At 37.8% G+C, this 15,811-nt stretch overlaps 1 protein-coding gene across 1 annotated transcript in view; it reads right to left on the bottom strand.

The window, feature by feature from the left end:
• Positions 1-15,811, bottom strand: part of NUP93 (nucleoporin 93) — a 99,806-nt gene that overhangs the window by 65,952 nt on the left and 18,043 nt on the right. The window contains exon 3 of the mRNA XM_006214528.3: positions 8,905-9,022. Coding sequence (XP_006214590.1) covers positions 8,905-9,022 — 118 coding nt within the window. The remainder of the gene's footprint in view (positions 1-8,904; positions 9,023-15,811) is intronic.

Raw genomic sequence — 15,811 nt, 5'->3', positions numbered from 1 at the left:
ATACACCCTGAAAATTCATTCCTTTACTAAAATAGCCTTAGTCTCCAAATGAAATTCAAAACCTAGGGGGATAAGGGCACAGTACTGAACTCAAACGCACAGAAGGGAGTTCAAGTCTGGCATTCCTAGCCTCTGCAGGCCTTAGGCTCCTTCCTGGTGAAACCTCATTAACAGTAGTAACCACCTCAGAGGTTTACTGGAAGGACTGAATGAGGAAACCCAGACAGTGCTTACTACAGTGTCTGGATACAATAAATGTCAGTAAACCTTAGCTTTGCCTCCCAATTTTAGCTGACATAAAACAGAAGACAGGAATTCAAACTTGTCTTTGATGCCATGATTCTCTGCACCAGCAAGGAACACTTAACCTAAGCAAAAGAAAGGAAGGGATGTAGGGAAGAAAGAAGAAAGGAGGAGAGGAGGAGAGGAAGGAGGAAGCAGGGAAGAGGGGAGAAAGGAAGAAAACATAGCTACTGAAACTAGCACTACTCAAAGTATGTTTAAAGGAGCACCATCCCCCAAACAGTTTGTTCAGTCTGCAGCAGATAAGTACAAAAACAGAAAGTTTTACAGAAATCTGACAGAGTAATTTTACATCTATTGAATTTAATTGTTAAAACTAGAGCTTATATTTTACAAGTCTTTGATTTCTTTTCTAGTAAATCATTTTTATTTTTTTTTATAGAAGTCTCTCTCAGTCTGAGATCAAATTGAAACAAAAAAATCTTGAGAAGGATGGATTTTGTAAGCACCTTTTGAATACAATACTCATTATCACATTCCTTCAACATGAAGACGGTTGGGGCAGTTCAGGATCTCATCACAGAACCAAGTACTACAGTGGATGCCTGTAAGCCTTCAAGGACCCACCAGACCCTGCTCATTTAGAGACTGGTCCTGCTGAGATGGACAAATGTGCACTGTGGATAACAGAGAACTTGGTAAGAGTGGAGAAAGCACTCCCAGATATCTCCCTATTGTATTTTGCTACCTTGAGCAAATCAAGCGTATAATAACTTTCCATGGCTGTTTCTATCTGTCCCTGAGACAGTGACAGCATTTTTAAATAGACAAATTTTGTTTTAAAGAAAAAGGAGAAATGGAGAAAACTCTCCCCCATATCCTTGTGCCTATGTTATTCAAAGAAATAAATCAAATCAGGTAGCAACAATAAAAAGCAGCCAGGGAATCCACACTCCCCCTTACGTTCTGCTGACCTAATCCTCCCCTTTGTGTTATAAAGTAAACGAATAGCCCAGTCCTAGTCGTAAATATGTTTTATAAGACAAGGGCTCTTTCTGTACAATTTCTTGGAAGCTGTGTCACGCCCAGCCCTGCTCAGCAGATTCTGCCGCAGTGCTTCAAGTGCTGCGGTTTTCTGAAAAGCACAGGCAGGATTTTGCTGATGGCATCTCGTCTCGGCCTCACAGCCACTTCACGGTGAGAAGAGGGGACTCGCCTTCTGTCCTCCAGGATAATTAAAGTGGTGCGTTGCAGACCAGGAGCTGCCTTAGTCTCGGCTCAGCCACCAGCAACCTGAGCTTGGGGGACTCACTTAACTTCTCCATATCTGAAGTGCAAGATGGAAGCCAACCATTTGCAAAACAGGAAAATACTCAAAAAGGAAGAAACACACAGGTTCTGAGAGCTCTGCAGCATAAGAAATTTTACGTACAGATCTTGTCAGAAGAGGATGTTGCCCATCCTAACTCCCAGCTTCTTTTCCTGGTCCCACAAAACAACAAACAGAAAGAAGCAAAACCAAGTGTCTCTCCTATCTCAGTCCCTCTCTCAGTTCCTTCAGAGAATGTGGATTTTTAGTGGAGCCAGCAAGAAGCTGGACCCCAAAGTTTTATAACCGGGGAGCCACACTTTGAAACCACCGTCAGTGGAAGGAGTCTCATCAGGCTGCGGGCCTGGAAATCTTTCGATCTAACATTCCAAAATGGAAATAAGAGGTCACAGGGTGCTGTGGCAAGCAGCATCAAAGTGGCACACAGGGTCAAGGGCTGCCATCTGAGAACGACAGACTGGTCTACAGCAGAGCATTTCATATTTGACAAGGTTTTAGCTTCCATTTAAATCAAACACTTCCATCCATTTCTGCTCCTGAAATCAAGCAATTTAAAGACACCAGACTGAGGATGACAATATATGCTCCCCATCTCCAGAGTATTAGGGCATCAATAGATATCAGCAGGTTAAGAGAAGCTGGTGAAGGAAGGAGGGGATGACTCAACTCCAGTTCAAAGGCACCAGGGCCTGGTCAATATTTGAAGTACTCTATTAAATTGTTAGATAAATATTTTAGCCATGGGCTTCTTCTAAAATACTATTACAGAACCATTCCAACTTCTTTCTTCTTTAAGTTGGTAATTGATATTCTCCTGCTCACTACAGGATATAAGAAACCTCTGAGAAGACAAAAAGCCTGTCATTTCCTGCCTGTTCAGAATGCATTCAGCATCCACTTACTTGCCTGTTCTGAAAGCCCTACATTCAGGAGTAAGTGTGAATGGATAAGTAAAAAGGCTGAAATCTTATATCCCTGGCTCACATAAAAGCAGTTTTTCACATTTTTCACAGATGATGCCTTTAATACTCATTTTTATTCAGAAGTTATCATTTTTAATTCCATTCACCAGACAACTTTACCATAATTGCATACTTTGCCACCAGACCACAATGCCTACCTTTTCTCTTATCACAGACAGACAAATTAAATCATTTCAGTACTTAACACAGCAATCAGCATTAGACCACCTAATTATAAATACAAAATACAATGGTACATTAAACTGTCTCTGCGAAGACACCGTTTTTTCCCTTTTTCCATGTTTACTGGTTTTTACCAGATCTAAGATTTACCCGGGGTCAGGATTTAATGACAAGAAACAGCGAATATGCTTATTAAGCAGGGGTGCTGTAAACACTGTAGCTTTCACACAAGGAACAAAGCCTGGCACAGCTACTGCCCTGAAGAAGAACACAGGGCACAGTAAGATGTGTGTCTTTTCCACATGCAGCTCCACCACTACACCAGAATTTTGTCCTAAAATGTACCTGGTGTTTCCAGGAAAGGGTTTCTTTCTAACTCACAGGCTTTGGATCAAGCGGGAATTGGATTCATTTACTAGTGAACCCAAGAGCACTACCTATAGGTTGTGTCAAGCCCAGGAGAGACAGCTGTTATAAGCTGGGAAAGGGCAAGATTCAAATAGCCATTAAAGTCCTCTAAAAATTCAAAAGAAAGGTTACCATGAACTTCCCACTGATTCTCTTAGGAGTAAGAAAAAATATAAGAAAGGAGGTCAATAAACACAAATGCTTAACTAAAAATCTTCACACTGTTAGATTCCATGCAACAGTCTCTTACATTCTCATATTATATGAAAACATTTAAAGAGCACAGTCTTATTCCTTCAGAGTCCATCAACTGAAAATTTCCAATCAGCCAACTTGGGCTAGATGATTATGTGCGGAAAGCCTGCTCAAGCATGTTAAGAGCAGAAACAGTAAGAAAGATAGGTATGTTTTGCCTACTTAAACCATTTCTCAGAATTATTCTATAAATTATCATATGTAAATAGAAGCAAATCTTATGAATGAACCTCATCTCTTCCTTAATTTACTAAGGCAGCTTTGGTAAGACCTCTCCTTGGTACACACGCTTAGCAGTTTCAATTTCTAGAAACAGATGAAAATGACAACTACTTTTCTTTAAAGATAATCTCAGAATTAAGATGTTGTTCATCCATTCAGAATGCACTTTCCCTCAACTAATTTGAGCCAGGGAAAGCTTATTGCATCTTTTCCTCAATATTAGTATTTTGCCAGTAATAATTCTGAAGAACTGCTATTAGCATACTAATCATTCTAGGCAAGTCTGATCCTCTTTCCAACAAACTGCCACAAGATTTCTGGAACCAATTCCCTACCAACAATTTGCCAGTACTACAAACACACAATTAGCAAACAATACAAGTATTTTTCCTCTTAGCTGTTATACAGCTGCATTTAAGCAGCAGTACCTTAATTCTGAAGGTATAAAATTAAAAGGTAAATCATGAAAAGTAAGAATTTAGGTGATATGGGATTATATCACCAGTGATTCATTTTTATACTTACCAAAGCCATTTAGTTTCTTCTGATTATTTAAAAGATAAGTTAAGAGTGGTTTGATTATACTACATTTCCAAGGGCAGAAAAAGGAAGGAAATAATGAATATTTTATTATAGGAACAGTGTGGTAAGAAGAACAAGTTTTTAACAAGTCAATTATTATTGTACCATTAGTCTTACATGTGATAGATCAGTTACCCTGACTCTAATTTTCTTATATAGTTATTTTATCCTCTTTTTAAGACCTCTTTTACTCTTCACTCATACAGGACAGATTTCTATCTGGAAATTTAGCAGATTATGAAGGTCTTTAGTTCCATACATGGTTGTGGGTTTTTTTGTAGAAGGGGCTAAATTTTCATTTATCGAGATTTAAATTGGCTGCTAAGTCAATTTCAACAACATAATTTAAATTTCTGTTTATTTTGTGGGGAAATATTCTGAAAGTTTTGTTTTTTCCAAAGCAGTAAAGCCAACATGCTATACTTGGAGGCCATAAGAGAGATCTGAGAAAACTATGAAAGAAATGGCATCTAAAGAAAGCCTTACAGTGTTAGACTGAAATTAGGGCTCAGACATTTCAGAGGTGCTACTCCATGGTAAAGGAAGGCAGGGAGCAAAAGCCTGATATAAAAGGAAAAAGAAAGGGTTAGGTAACCTGGTTAGCTAAAGTAGGCCTTTCTCTCTTTCTCTTTCTCTCCCTATGTCTACACACACACACACACACACACACACACACACACATACATTTTCTCTCTCTCTCTCTCTCTCTAATCTTTCCTATACTTACCCTGAAAACTAGGATACTTAAAAAATACTTTATAAAAATCAGACTGTTTCAAGTTGAAAAATGTCTCTTCAGCACATTCCAGAGTGATAACCTGCTTGAAGAGAGTAACTACACCTGAACTCTGGAATCAGACATGGGTAGTCAGCCTCACTTTCCAAAGGCCTAGAAGAGAACACTGAGGATGAAATCAGATACTTGGTTGAGGTGTGCAGTCATTGGAACAACTAGCAATAGATGCCTAATCCCAACACTCCTCCATTCAGCTGTGAAAGAGAGTTAGATTCAAAGATGTTTCATTTATTACAGTCAATTTCAGTTTAAAAATTTCTGGCAAGGTTAAGTATAATGGGTTGAAATGTGTCCCACCAAAAAAAACATGTCTGAGTCCTAACTCCTAGTACTGGTGAATGTGATCTTATTTGGAAATAGAGTCTTTGCAAATGTAATCAAGTTAAGGATTTCAAGATGAGATTATCTTGGATTTGGGGGGGGTCCCTAAATCCAAAGGTTGGTGTCCTTATAAGAGAACGGAGATGTGGATTTGACACACATGAGAAAAAAAAATCTATGAAGATGGATGCAGAGATTGATTTATGCTGACACAGACCAAGGAATACCAGGAGCCACCAGAAGCTGGAAGAATGAGTCTCCCCTAATGCCTTTGTAGGGTGCTGCCAGCACCTGGATTTCAAAGGTCTGGGCTCCAGAACTGTGAGAGAATAAATTTCTAATGTTTTAGGCCACTAAGTTTGTGGTAATTTGTTGTAGCAGCCCTAGGAATCTAATACAATAAGTTTAGCAATAATATTATTATATTTTGGTCTAATGCCATTTGGAAATATTACAGCCTAATGTCCAGAAACTGCAGCTCTCATTTTTATAATCAATTCAGGCTATTTCTGCACAGCTTTCTTGAAATATACATGTAATCTAGTGAAAAAGCCCAGAATATAACTGAATTGTGTAACTGTGCACTTTATTACAATATAATACACATCATCCATGGTACATTAGGTCTGTTCAGATCACAGTAAAAATGTGCAGTCTGCTCTCAGTATTTTTTCCAAAGACAGAAGTGAGCAAATGGATCTTTGTGCGAGGACTTGTACTCGTAAGCATCGCAAAGTCACTTAGAAGAGAGCAGTACACTTGTTTTAGTACCAAGTCTATTAACAGTTACTGCTCTTCACCTCTATTACACAAACGTGTAGGTCTTCTCCAAAAAATTCCATTTCCAAAAAAATTAAATCAACAAACATTTAAAATTTTTCTACTAGCATCACTCATACATATACTTGTGGGTTTATTTAAATATGTTACCTTTGCTAGCCAGAGCAATCTTTTAAAAATGCATTCTCAGTGCATGTCAACATCATCAATTAGGACAAACAACAAAACAGTAACAACAAAAAACCCATGTTAATTACAAGCTCCATTAGAAAGAGAAGGAAATATAATCAATGTTTACCAAACAGAAAAGGGAAATCTATATGGGAAAATGCCTTTATAAGCTTATAAGTAATGCAAACAATAGATGGTACAAAGTCTTGGACAACATCTGTCAAAATCCTTCAGCATTTCCTTTTATGGATTTATAAACTGACATAAAAAATTCACTATGACTGATACTTGATATGTAGGATTAGGGTGCATTCTCATCTCAAAAACTGCACTGGTTGGAAAACAAAAGTTCATATACAAAAATCTATCAGATTTATGATATGTGAATTATATTTCAATAAAGCGGGTAACAATAAATGAGAAAAAATGTCCATCAAAAAGTATACCTGGCTTTTCTAAAAACAAAAAACTGAAAATGTCCAAATTAACTCCTCTTGGATAACCAACACATGAAGAGAAGAATTAAAAGAAGGACCATTCCATACTAAGAGCAAAAAGCTGATTCGACTCTTATTTTGACTACTAAACAGGAAGTCAGGCAAGGACATGATACTACATGTGTATAGGAAGTTTAAGCCTAGGTCAGCGAAGCCATACAACTTAAAACTTCCAGCGCCTATCAATCCCTAGAGCATCTCAGATCAAGCCAAAGACTTAGCCTTTTAAAAGTTCAATTTTCTCCTGTAAGCCTTTGCTGGCAAGAAGATGAAGTCAGTCAATAGAAGATTTTACTTCGAAACTAGTTAGTCTTAAATCTTTACTTCAGGTCTAGATGATCAATTTCCAATTAACCAAGTTATCTTAGATTGACCATGTGGCATTTTTTAAGCTATTCCAGAAAAGCTAAACTCAGAGGCAAAATTTTGAACTGGAGGCATCCTTCCTGTCAAAGTTCAAAGATTTCCCAGTGGTGCAGGACCAAAACTCTTGGCCATGCTCATTTCAAATTAAGAAACTCTCTTTGATGTGACCGAGTATGCACTGCTAGGAAACCATCTAAAGGGCTTGTTGAAGGACAGTGTTCATGCATTAATAGAAGGTCAGAATAAATGATCCTTATGACTCAATACATTTATAAACCTGTCATCAATATCTCAAAGCCAAAAATGTCGTACAACATCAGTGGGAGTTCACGAAGAGCACTACTAAATGTTGCTGGGTATTCCAAACATGTATTACAAATATGCCAAAGAAAATTTAAAAAGCAGTTATTCTTTAAAAGAAACAACTTATCTGACATTTCAAACGTTAAAAACAACTCAAACAAACAATAACTTTTCAGCAAATGCCATTTCTTTCCAGACTATTAGGGATACTCCCACAAATATATGGTGACTATTCAAATTATTTGAGCTCTACCTCATTTGCCCACCTCAAACCTGTTATAAGTATTTGTTTATAGTGCATCAAGCACTTGAAATAGAAGTGGCGAGAAGAACAGCTAAGACGTTAAAAAGAAAAGCGTTAAGTATACATGCCATTTTAAGATTACATGGAAATAAGGCATCTATAAAGTGACAGGCAAATATAATTTACTACATAAAACTAGGGAAAAATTGGATTTTCATACTCTGGGAACGTATTGATAACAGAGAAAATGATGAATATCTATAGTTATCCAACTCTCAACTCTAAGTCTATGGTTTTAGGTTTCTCAACTGGAATAAATGTAGTAGAATTGCAACCATTAGATGATTAAAACAGTTCTTGGGAAGAGTAGTGGAGTAGAGTATTAATTCAAATTGAGTCCAAATAATAACAGATTCATTTGTGCTAGGATTTGCCTTTGTAGGACCTGCATCCTTTCATCTCAAAGTAAATCAATGAAAGAAATGGCATCCCACTATCCTTTAACTCTAACACAAATCAGTGTTCCAATTCCTCAAAACTAAATGGGTCACAAGTTTTTTCCTTAACAATTTTGGACAGGGACACACACACACATATATAGATACAGATAGAGATACAGATAGAGATACAGATAGAGATATGCATACATCTCTCTCTCTCTCTCTCTCTCTCTCTCTCTCTCTATATATATATATATATATATATATAAGTTCCTGATTAGATTAAAATAGCAATCAATTGTGCCAGTGGCATGCTAGGTTAAATGAGACTGGAGTGCTCTATTAGACCATTTCCTGGTGCCACTAATGGAGCCAGATACTTCCTAGAAATCGATGAGTAGGTTTCAGTAAAAGTACTCTAAGTTTTCCCCAGCTCTTTGCCAACCAATACAAGCAAGATGTAGAAATATGGAAGACAAACAGTAAAATTATTTGAGACCTAGGAAAGAAAGCAAGAGAAACTTACAACTAATGTCTCTGTGCCTTGGATTAAGCCCAAGGAAAGAAGAGAAATCTGTTCTCGGAATCACAATAATTTAAAAAGTACAGGTCGGAACTGCTTTCCTAAATTCAGTCTTGTGGAGCACTCTGAAAATAATCCAGTGTTCTCCACTGTACTTCCAGAGCTAAGCTTCCCATTCTCTTAATATCTGAAGAAGAGAATTAACAAAGAAATCTGGAATTCCTAAATCAGCTGGTCAGCACAGGGTCAGGGCCTTCAGCCTGGGCCACAGCCCTTACCTGAATGTCTGTGTCCTTCACAGGCTCAAGAGGTTCAAAGGTGGTGGCTGCACTCAGACTCTCCAATCGCTGGGAGATGTGAGATATATCAAGCCCCCGAGACCCAAGGAGAACTGACCTATTTGAGGATACAGGGAGAAAAAAGTAAAATTAGCACATCTAATACGTTTCCTAAAATACTAGAGTATTTTTTATTCAAAATTTCCTATATATTGCCCAAACACTCTTATATGGTTGTTTTATACCTTTCCAAAAAGATTTACCACCTGGAATAATAGACACAACATTGTATTTGGTAGTAAGAGAGTCCTGATCACGCCTAGAGTAAGGGACATATCGGATGTATTTCAATCCATCGCAATTATTACCCTCATGATGCTCAAATCCTCTCATCTTTGGCCAGTAGGAGCCTTTTCAAGTTGGTTTCTGAGTTCTTCTGACATGACTCAGGTCACCCTTCATGACTCCCTTGCCATCTGGTACGACAAGACATGTTCACCGTATACAGACCTGCCCCAGTCCTGAAATCAGCCAACACTCCAAAGACTCCAGTTACTTTTTATTAAGACATGGATTTTAGAGGCCACTATCTAGGCACTAGGATTGCTCCCTGCTACATTATTTCTAAGTCTTTTCAATAGGCAGAGCTAGAAATAAAGGTTTTACTTTTGTTTCAGTTTCCTTAAGATAAATTACATCATGAGTTATACTGATACTTCCAATTCAAAATTAAAAACATAAGTTTTGGGGTTAACTTCAAATAGATTTTCTATATGCATCTCCTTCCTTTCATACCAAGAGTCCTAATTCTCAGCATCACCACCATGACTACTTATTTGCTTTATCCTACACTAAACACACAACAGTCTCAAAACTAGCAGTATTAATCCCTCCACTAACAATGTAATTGTTGAAGACAGATCAAGATACTACTTAGAACTACTCCTTTCTGAATGGTTTTGTCACCAATTGGATGACCATTTATTTTCCTTCTTTAGGAATTCCTTTTTGAAATTTAATTTTGTTTTATAATTATGCAAAATACTTATACAGTTTCAAAATCAACTCTATAGAAAGTCTCTGTCTTCACTTTATCCTTGCCCTTTTCCTATAGGTAACCTTTTGTTTGTTTACCTTTTGTTATAATCACACCTTTTTATTTTTTGTATTTGTTGCTTTGACATCTGGAGCCTTGCTGATATTGCCTCTCTAAGGGTTAGCTAATTCCTAGAGGACTGCAAGCACATATTTCATATGCAAACTAATCAATCCAAAGCCCATACCCCAACCACTTTTCACTGGGCCACTATCCTCTGCACTAATCATCTCAGGGCTAGGTACTAGACACCTAAAGACAGCCCCTTTACCTCAGAGCCCATGGAGGTTATTCAAACCAGCCAATCCTAAGCCTACTCACCCTGCCTTGCCTCGCCTTCCTGCAGAAACCACAGTAAAGGCTCTTCCCCACATTTTCCCTTTGCTTCCTCTGCCCCCTGACTGACCTCAGTGCACCCTCATTGGCCCTGCATAGCATGCCTGCCTTCTGTTTCTAGAGAAATGTGAGTAGAAACTTCTTCCTTCATGACAGTCATTTCCATGTTTGCATGTCTTACCGTACTTGATTACAGCAAGTTTCAGGTACTTTTAAACCCATTCCTTCTTTTTTTATTAGCAGGTAGGTGTATACATTTGGGTTATCTGAATTTTTAAAACAGCTTTATTGAGATATAATTCAGATACTATACAATCACTCATTAAAATTCAATGGTTTCTGGTATATTCACATAGTTATACAACTATCACTACAACTGACTTTAGAATATTTTCATCACTCAGAAAAGAACCCCCCTACCCATCAGCAGTCACTCCCTATGTCCCCTAATTGATCCACTCCCTTGGAAACCTCTAATCTACTTTCTGTTTCTATAGATTTGCATACTGTGGACATTGCACATAATGGAACTATACAATACGTGGTCTTCTGTGATTGCCTCCCTTCGTTTAGTATAATGTTATTCAAGGTTCATCCATGTTTCAGCATGTATTAGTAGTTCATTCTTTTTTCTTGTCAAATAGTATTTCATTATATGGATATGCCACATTTATTGATCAGTTAATCAGCTGTTAGACATTGAGATTGCTTCTACTTTTTGGCGATTATGAGTAATGCTGCTATCAACATTCACTTACAGGTTTTTGTGTGGACAACTGTTTTCACTTCTCTTGGGTATACACCTGGATGTGGATTGCTGAGTCATATGGTAACTTTGTATTTAACTTTCTGAGGAACTGCTAGACTCTTCCAAAGTGGCTACATCTCTTCACAATCCTACCAACAGTATATGAAAGTTGCAATATTTTCCACCTTGTCACCAACATTTGTTATTATCTATCTTTTTGATTATAGACATCTTAGTGAGTGTGAAGTGTTAGCTTATTGTGGTTTTGACTTGCATTTCCCTGATGGCTAGTGATGTTGAGCATCTTTTCATTTGCCTAACGGATATTAATACATCTTCCTTGAGAAATTCCTATCCAGATCTTTTCCTCATTTTAAAACAGGGTTGTCTTTTGGTACAGCCACTATGGAAGACAGTCTGGAGGTTCCTCAAAAAACTAAAAATAGAACTACCATACATATGATCCAACAATTCCAGTCTTGGGTATATATCCAGAAAAAATGAAACCACCAATTCAAAAAGATACATGCACCCCAATATTCATAGTAGCACTATTTACAATAGCCAAGATACGGAAGCAACCCAAGTGTCCATCAACAGATGAATGAATAAAGAAGTTGTGATACACACACATGCGCGCGCACACACACACACAATGGTTTATTATTCAGCCATAAAAAAGAATAAAATTCTGCCATTTGCAGTAACATGGATGGACCAAGAGAATATTATATCTAGTGAAGTAAGTCAGAGAAAGACAAATAATGCAAGTACTGCATATCACTTATATGTAGAATCTAAAAAACAATACAAATGAATGTGTATGCAAAATAGAAACAGACTCGTAGATACTGAAAACAAACTAGCGGTTACCAAAATGGTGAGGGAAAGGGAGAGGAGCAAACTAGGGATATGGGGTTAAGAGATACAAACTACTATGTATAAAATAGATAAATAGCAAGGATATACTGTATAGCACAGGACATTATAGCATAAAGGTTTTTTAATTTTGATGAAGTTCAATTTATCTAACTTTGATTCTGTCAACTGTGCTTTTGGTTTCATATGCAAGAGAGCTGTGTCTTACCTGAGATCAGGAACATTTATTTACACCTATGTTTTTTTCTAAGGATTTTAAAGTTTTAAAGCTTTAAAGATTATGATTTCACTTATATGTGGAATCTTAAAAACAAAATAAATGAACAAACATAACAAAATAGAAACAGATTCATGAACATTCAAAGAACAAAAGGGTGGTTGCCAGAGCGGAGAAGGGTGGAGGGATGAGTCAAATAGGTGAAGGAGATTAAGAGGTACAAACTTCCAGTTACAAAATAAAGGAGTCACAGGGACGAACTGTACAGTGTGGGGAGTATAGTCAATAATGTCGTAATAGCTTTGTATGGTGACAGATGGTAACCAGACTTATTGTGACGATCATTTTGTAATGTACAGAAACATTGAATCACTATACTGTGCACCTGGAACTAACATAGTGCTGCAGGTCAATTATACTTTAAAAAAAAGATTGTTTTGGCCATTTTAGGTTTCTTGCATTTCCATATGGATTTTGGGATCAATTTGCAAATTTCTGCAAAGAAGTCAGCTCAAGCTTTTGACAGGGACTACATTAAACTATTGCTCAATTTGGGGAGTGCTAACATCTTAAAAAGCCAGTCTTTCAATCCATGAACATGGGATTTCTTTCACTTGCTTTCTTAAATAAATGAGAGTACTATGCAGTTTTCTCTACCTTGAACTTTTATTTTACTTAACAATATGACCTGGAGTCACTCCATGGCAGTGTATATTCTCAATCCTTTGTACTACTGAAAAGCACTTCACTATGTACATGAACCATTTTTATTCAACCAGTCCCGTATTGATGGATGCTGGTATTGTTTCCCATTTTCACTATTACAAATAATGCTACAAAAAATATTCTTGTGTACACATCTTTTTGTACTTTTGCCAGTGTATCTTTGGGATAGATCTCCAGAAGTGGGATTGCTGGGTCAAGAGTAAATTCACTAGGTATTGCCAAATTCTGTCCCCCAGGCATTATATCTCCACCAGTGACATATGAGAATGTATCTAGTGCCCAGTAATTTTAAGGCATACCAGGGTTGAGAACCTTGGAATTTAAAAATCAGCTATTAGAATTATTAGAAGAGAAAGGTCATCTAAGTGGCTGGTGCCTGGAGGTACTGTGCAGTACATGGCTTGTGAGGAAGCCCTGATGGGGGCAGGTGGAGGGAGGAATGATAAAGGAGGCAGGGAATCTGCAGGAGGGATAGTTTTACAAATAAAGGCTGTACCAGAGACTCTGAGCTTCTAAGGGTGGAAAAACGCAAAGGTTCCCTGCCCTCAACCTGCCCCAATTTTGTAAGCCAGACAGCTTCTCTTGAGCAAGAAGCCACAGGCTAGAGTCAAACACTGAGGTCCCAAGAAAACAGGAGGACAAAAGCTGTTCTCCGTAGTATACATGGGGACCAGGAAAAATGCCAGGAGGCCTGGGTTAGTCCCACCTGTCACAATGAGTGAAAATCTGGAAGATATCACATTTCCAAGCTTCATTTTTCTCTTGTTAAAAAGTGAAGAAAAACTCTCCCTCTGAAGAACAGTCAGGAGAATGCCTATGATAATTCTTTGGGAATTGAAAGTGCCATACGAGTATGAGGGATCCTTACCGCTCAGGCTGGATTTGAATTCTGGTTGTGACCACTTGCTTTCTAAGCTTCCTCGGTTATAAAACGGAGACAATAGCACTTATTTCACAGGGTCATTTTAAGAAGAAAGTATATAATGCATGTAAAGTACGTGGCACAATGCCTGACAAATAGTAAATACTTTAAAAGGTAGGTTATTAGAATTAGCACAATAAAGTTAGAATTTGCTGCATAACTTTGGGCAAATAAATGTTTGTATTTGCTCTGCATGAATATGAAGAAAAATGTGAAAGAACAAGTGAGTTAATAACACTGATTATCTTGGAGGGTAAAGTTAGGGGGAGAGAGTGATTGTTGGCTTTTTCTCTGTACACCTCTAGGTTGCTTGGTCTCTGAGCTGAATGCAAAAACCCAATGAGGCATTTCCAATGGAAAAGGAGGGGGGATGCAACTGATGACATGTACCCAGGGAGGGCTTCACAGCTACTGATAATGCTCTATGTCTTAACCGAGCAACATGCACAAGGATACTCATTCATTCTATTATTATTTACACCAGGAGTCAGCAAACTTATTCTGTAAAAGGCAGACAGTAAATACTTCAGGCTTTGCAGGCCATACAGTCCCTGTCATAACTACTCAACTCTGCTACTGTATCACAAAAGCAGCACAGATAATACAAACACAAGTAAGTGTGCCTGTTTTCCCAACAAATCAACAGGCAGCAGGCTGGATTCAGCTCCTGGGTCGTAGCCTGCCAACTGATTTATACCTTTATACATGTTAAGCATATTCTTCTTTATGCTGAAGAAATTTAACAATTTAAAATATCAAACACATACATGTAAAAAAGCTATCAAATCTGTTCCCTAAAATAAAAAATCCAACAAGGTATATTTCCACAAATGAATTTCAGAACAGAACAATTCAATCTTAAATCTACAATCTAATCTTAAATAAAATCTTGAAGACAGAAATTTCTTTCAAAATTAATCTCATGTAAGAAAATTCTTCCTGTTCACTTCTCTCCTCTGCCCTCATCCTGTACTAAAATATTCACATCACACTTTATGTCTCTGCCTATCAAGAAGATGGAAAAATACAGTCATCAGCCTTTTGGTTTCTTTTTAAGCACCTGCCCCACCCTTTATCCATTCTTTCAATGTTTCAACTTCCTCCTCCCTAAAATAATGAATTTAAGGTAGAAAGAGATGAGGAAGAATGGAAATTTACAAGAAAAAGAGCATGACTGATAATTGTTACCAAGAAAACATTTTCCCTTTTTGCTCTTAATAGGCTGTAAAGCTGATGCAATTAAATTATAACTATAGCAACTCAGCTGGCATCACAGTCCTTTTGCTCCAGCAGCATCCTTGCACACAAGCAAAAGCCTGCATGCTAAAGACTGAGGAGCATGCAGTGGCAGTAGGAGCCTGCAGGGAGGGCAAGTTAAGCAAAAATGTCTAAAGGCTGGTAGGGGTGTTGGGGAACAGTGTAGGGGAGCAGTTGGCTGCACTGAGCTGCAAGGCTGGATAGTAAAAAAAAAAAATCCCTCCCAGGGTTCCTCTGATATACCTTTATCAATACCAATAGAACCAAAACTTACTAATATTTAAAAAAGCAAAATTCTGAGGAGGCCTACAGAATAATTTCCACAACATCTTCACTGCCCTGGCAGAGCAGCCAAAACATTTAGCTCTCAAGATTAGCTGGAAAAAGAATGTAGCCCTTATACTCACCCCTGTGACATTTACTATGTACTCAAAACATGTTAACACCAGCACTTAGGTCTTTCTCAAGTTCAAGGAATGAAAACAGAGCAGAAGACTGACAAGTTCCCACATAGTATCTCCCAGAGTCTCAGCCACTTTCCATACCCAGCAAGGTCACAAGTAACAGCATCCCTCTATTTTCCCATGACCCTTCCACCAGGGCTGAAAGAGCATAAGGTCTGGAGTCAGCCTCACTGGGATTGAATCCTGACTTACCACTCATTAGCTGCGTGATCTGAGAGGGTTACATGCCCTCTATGAACCTTAACTACTCAACTATAATACA

The sequence above is a fragment of the Vicugna pacos genome, chromosome 9 (genome assembly GCF_048564905.1).
Source record: "Vicugna pacos chromosome 9, VicPac4, whole genome shotgun sequence".
NCBI lineage: Eukaryota > Metazoa > Chordata > Mammalia > Artiodactyla > Camelidae > Vicugna > Vicugna pacos.
The sequence above is the reverse complement of the archived record's forward strand: the minus strand, read 5'-3'. Positions and strand labels throughout refer to the sequence as shown.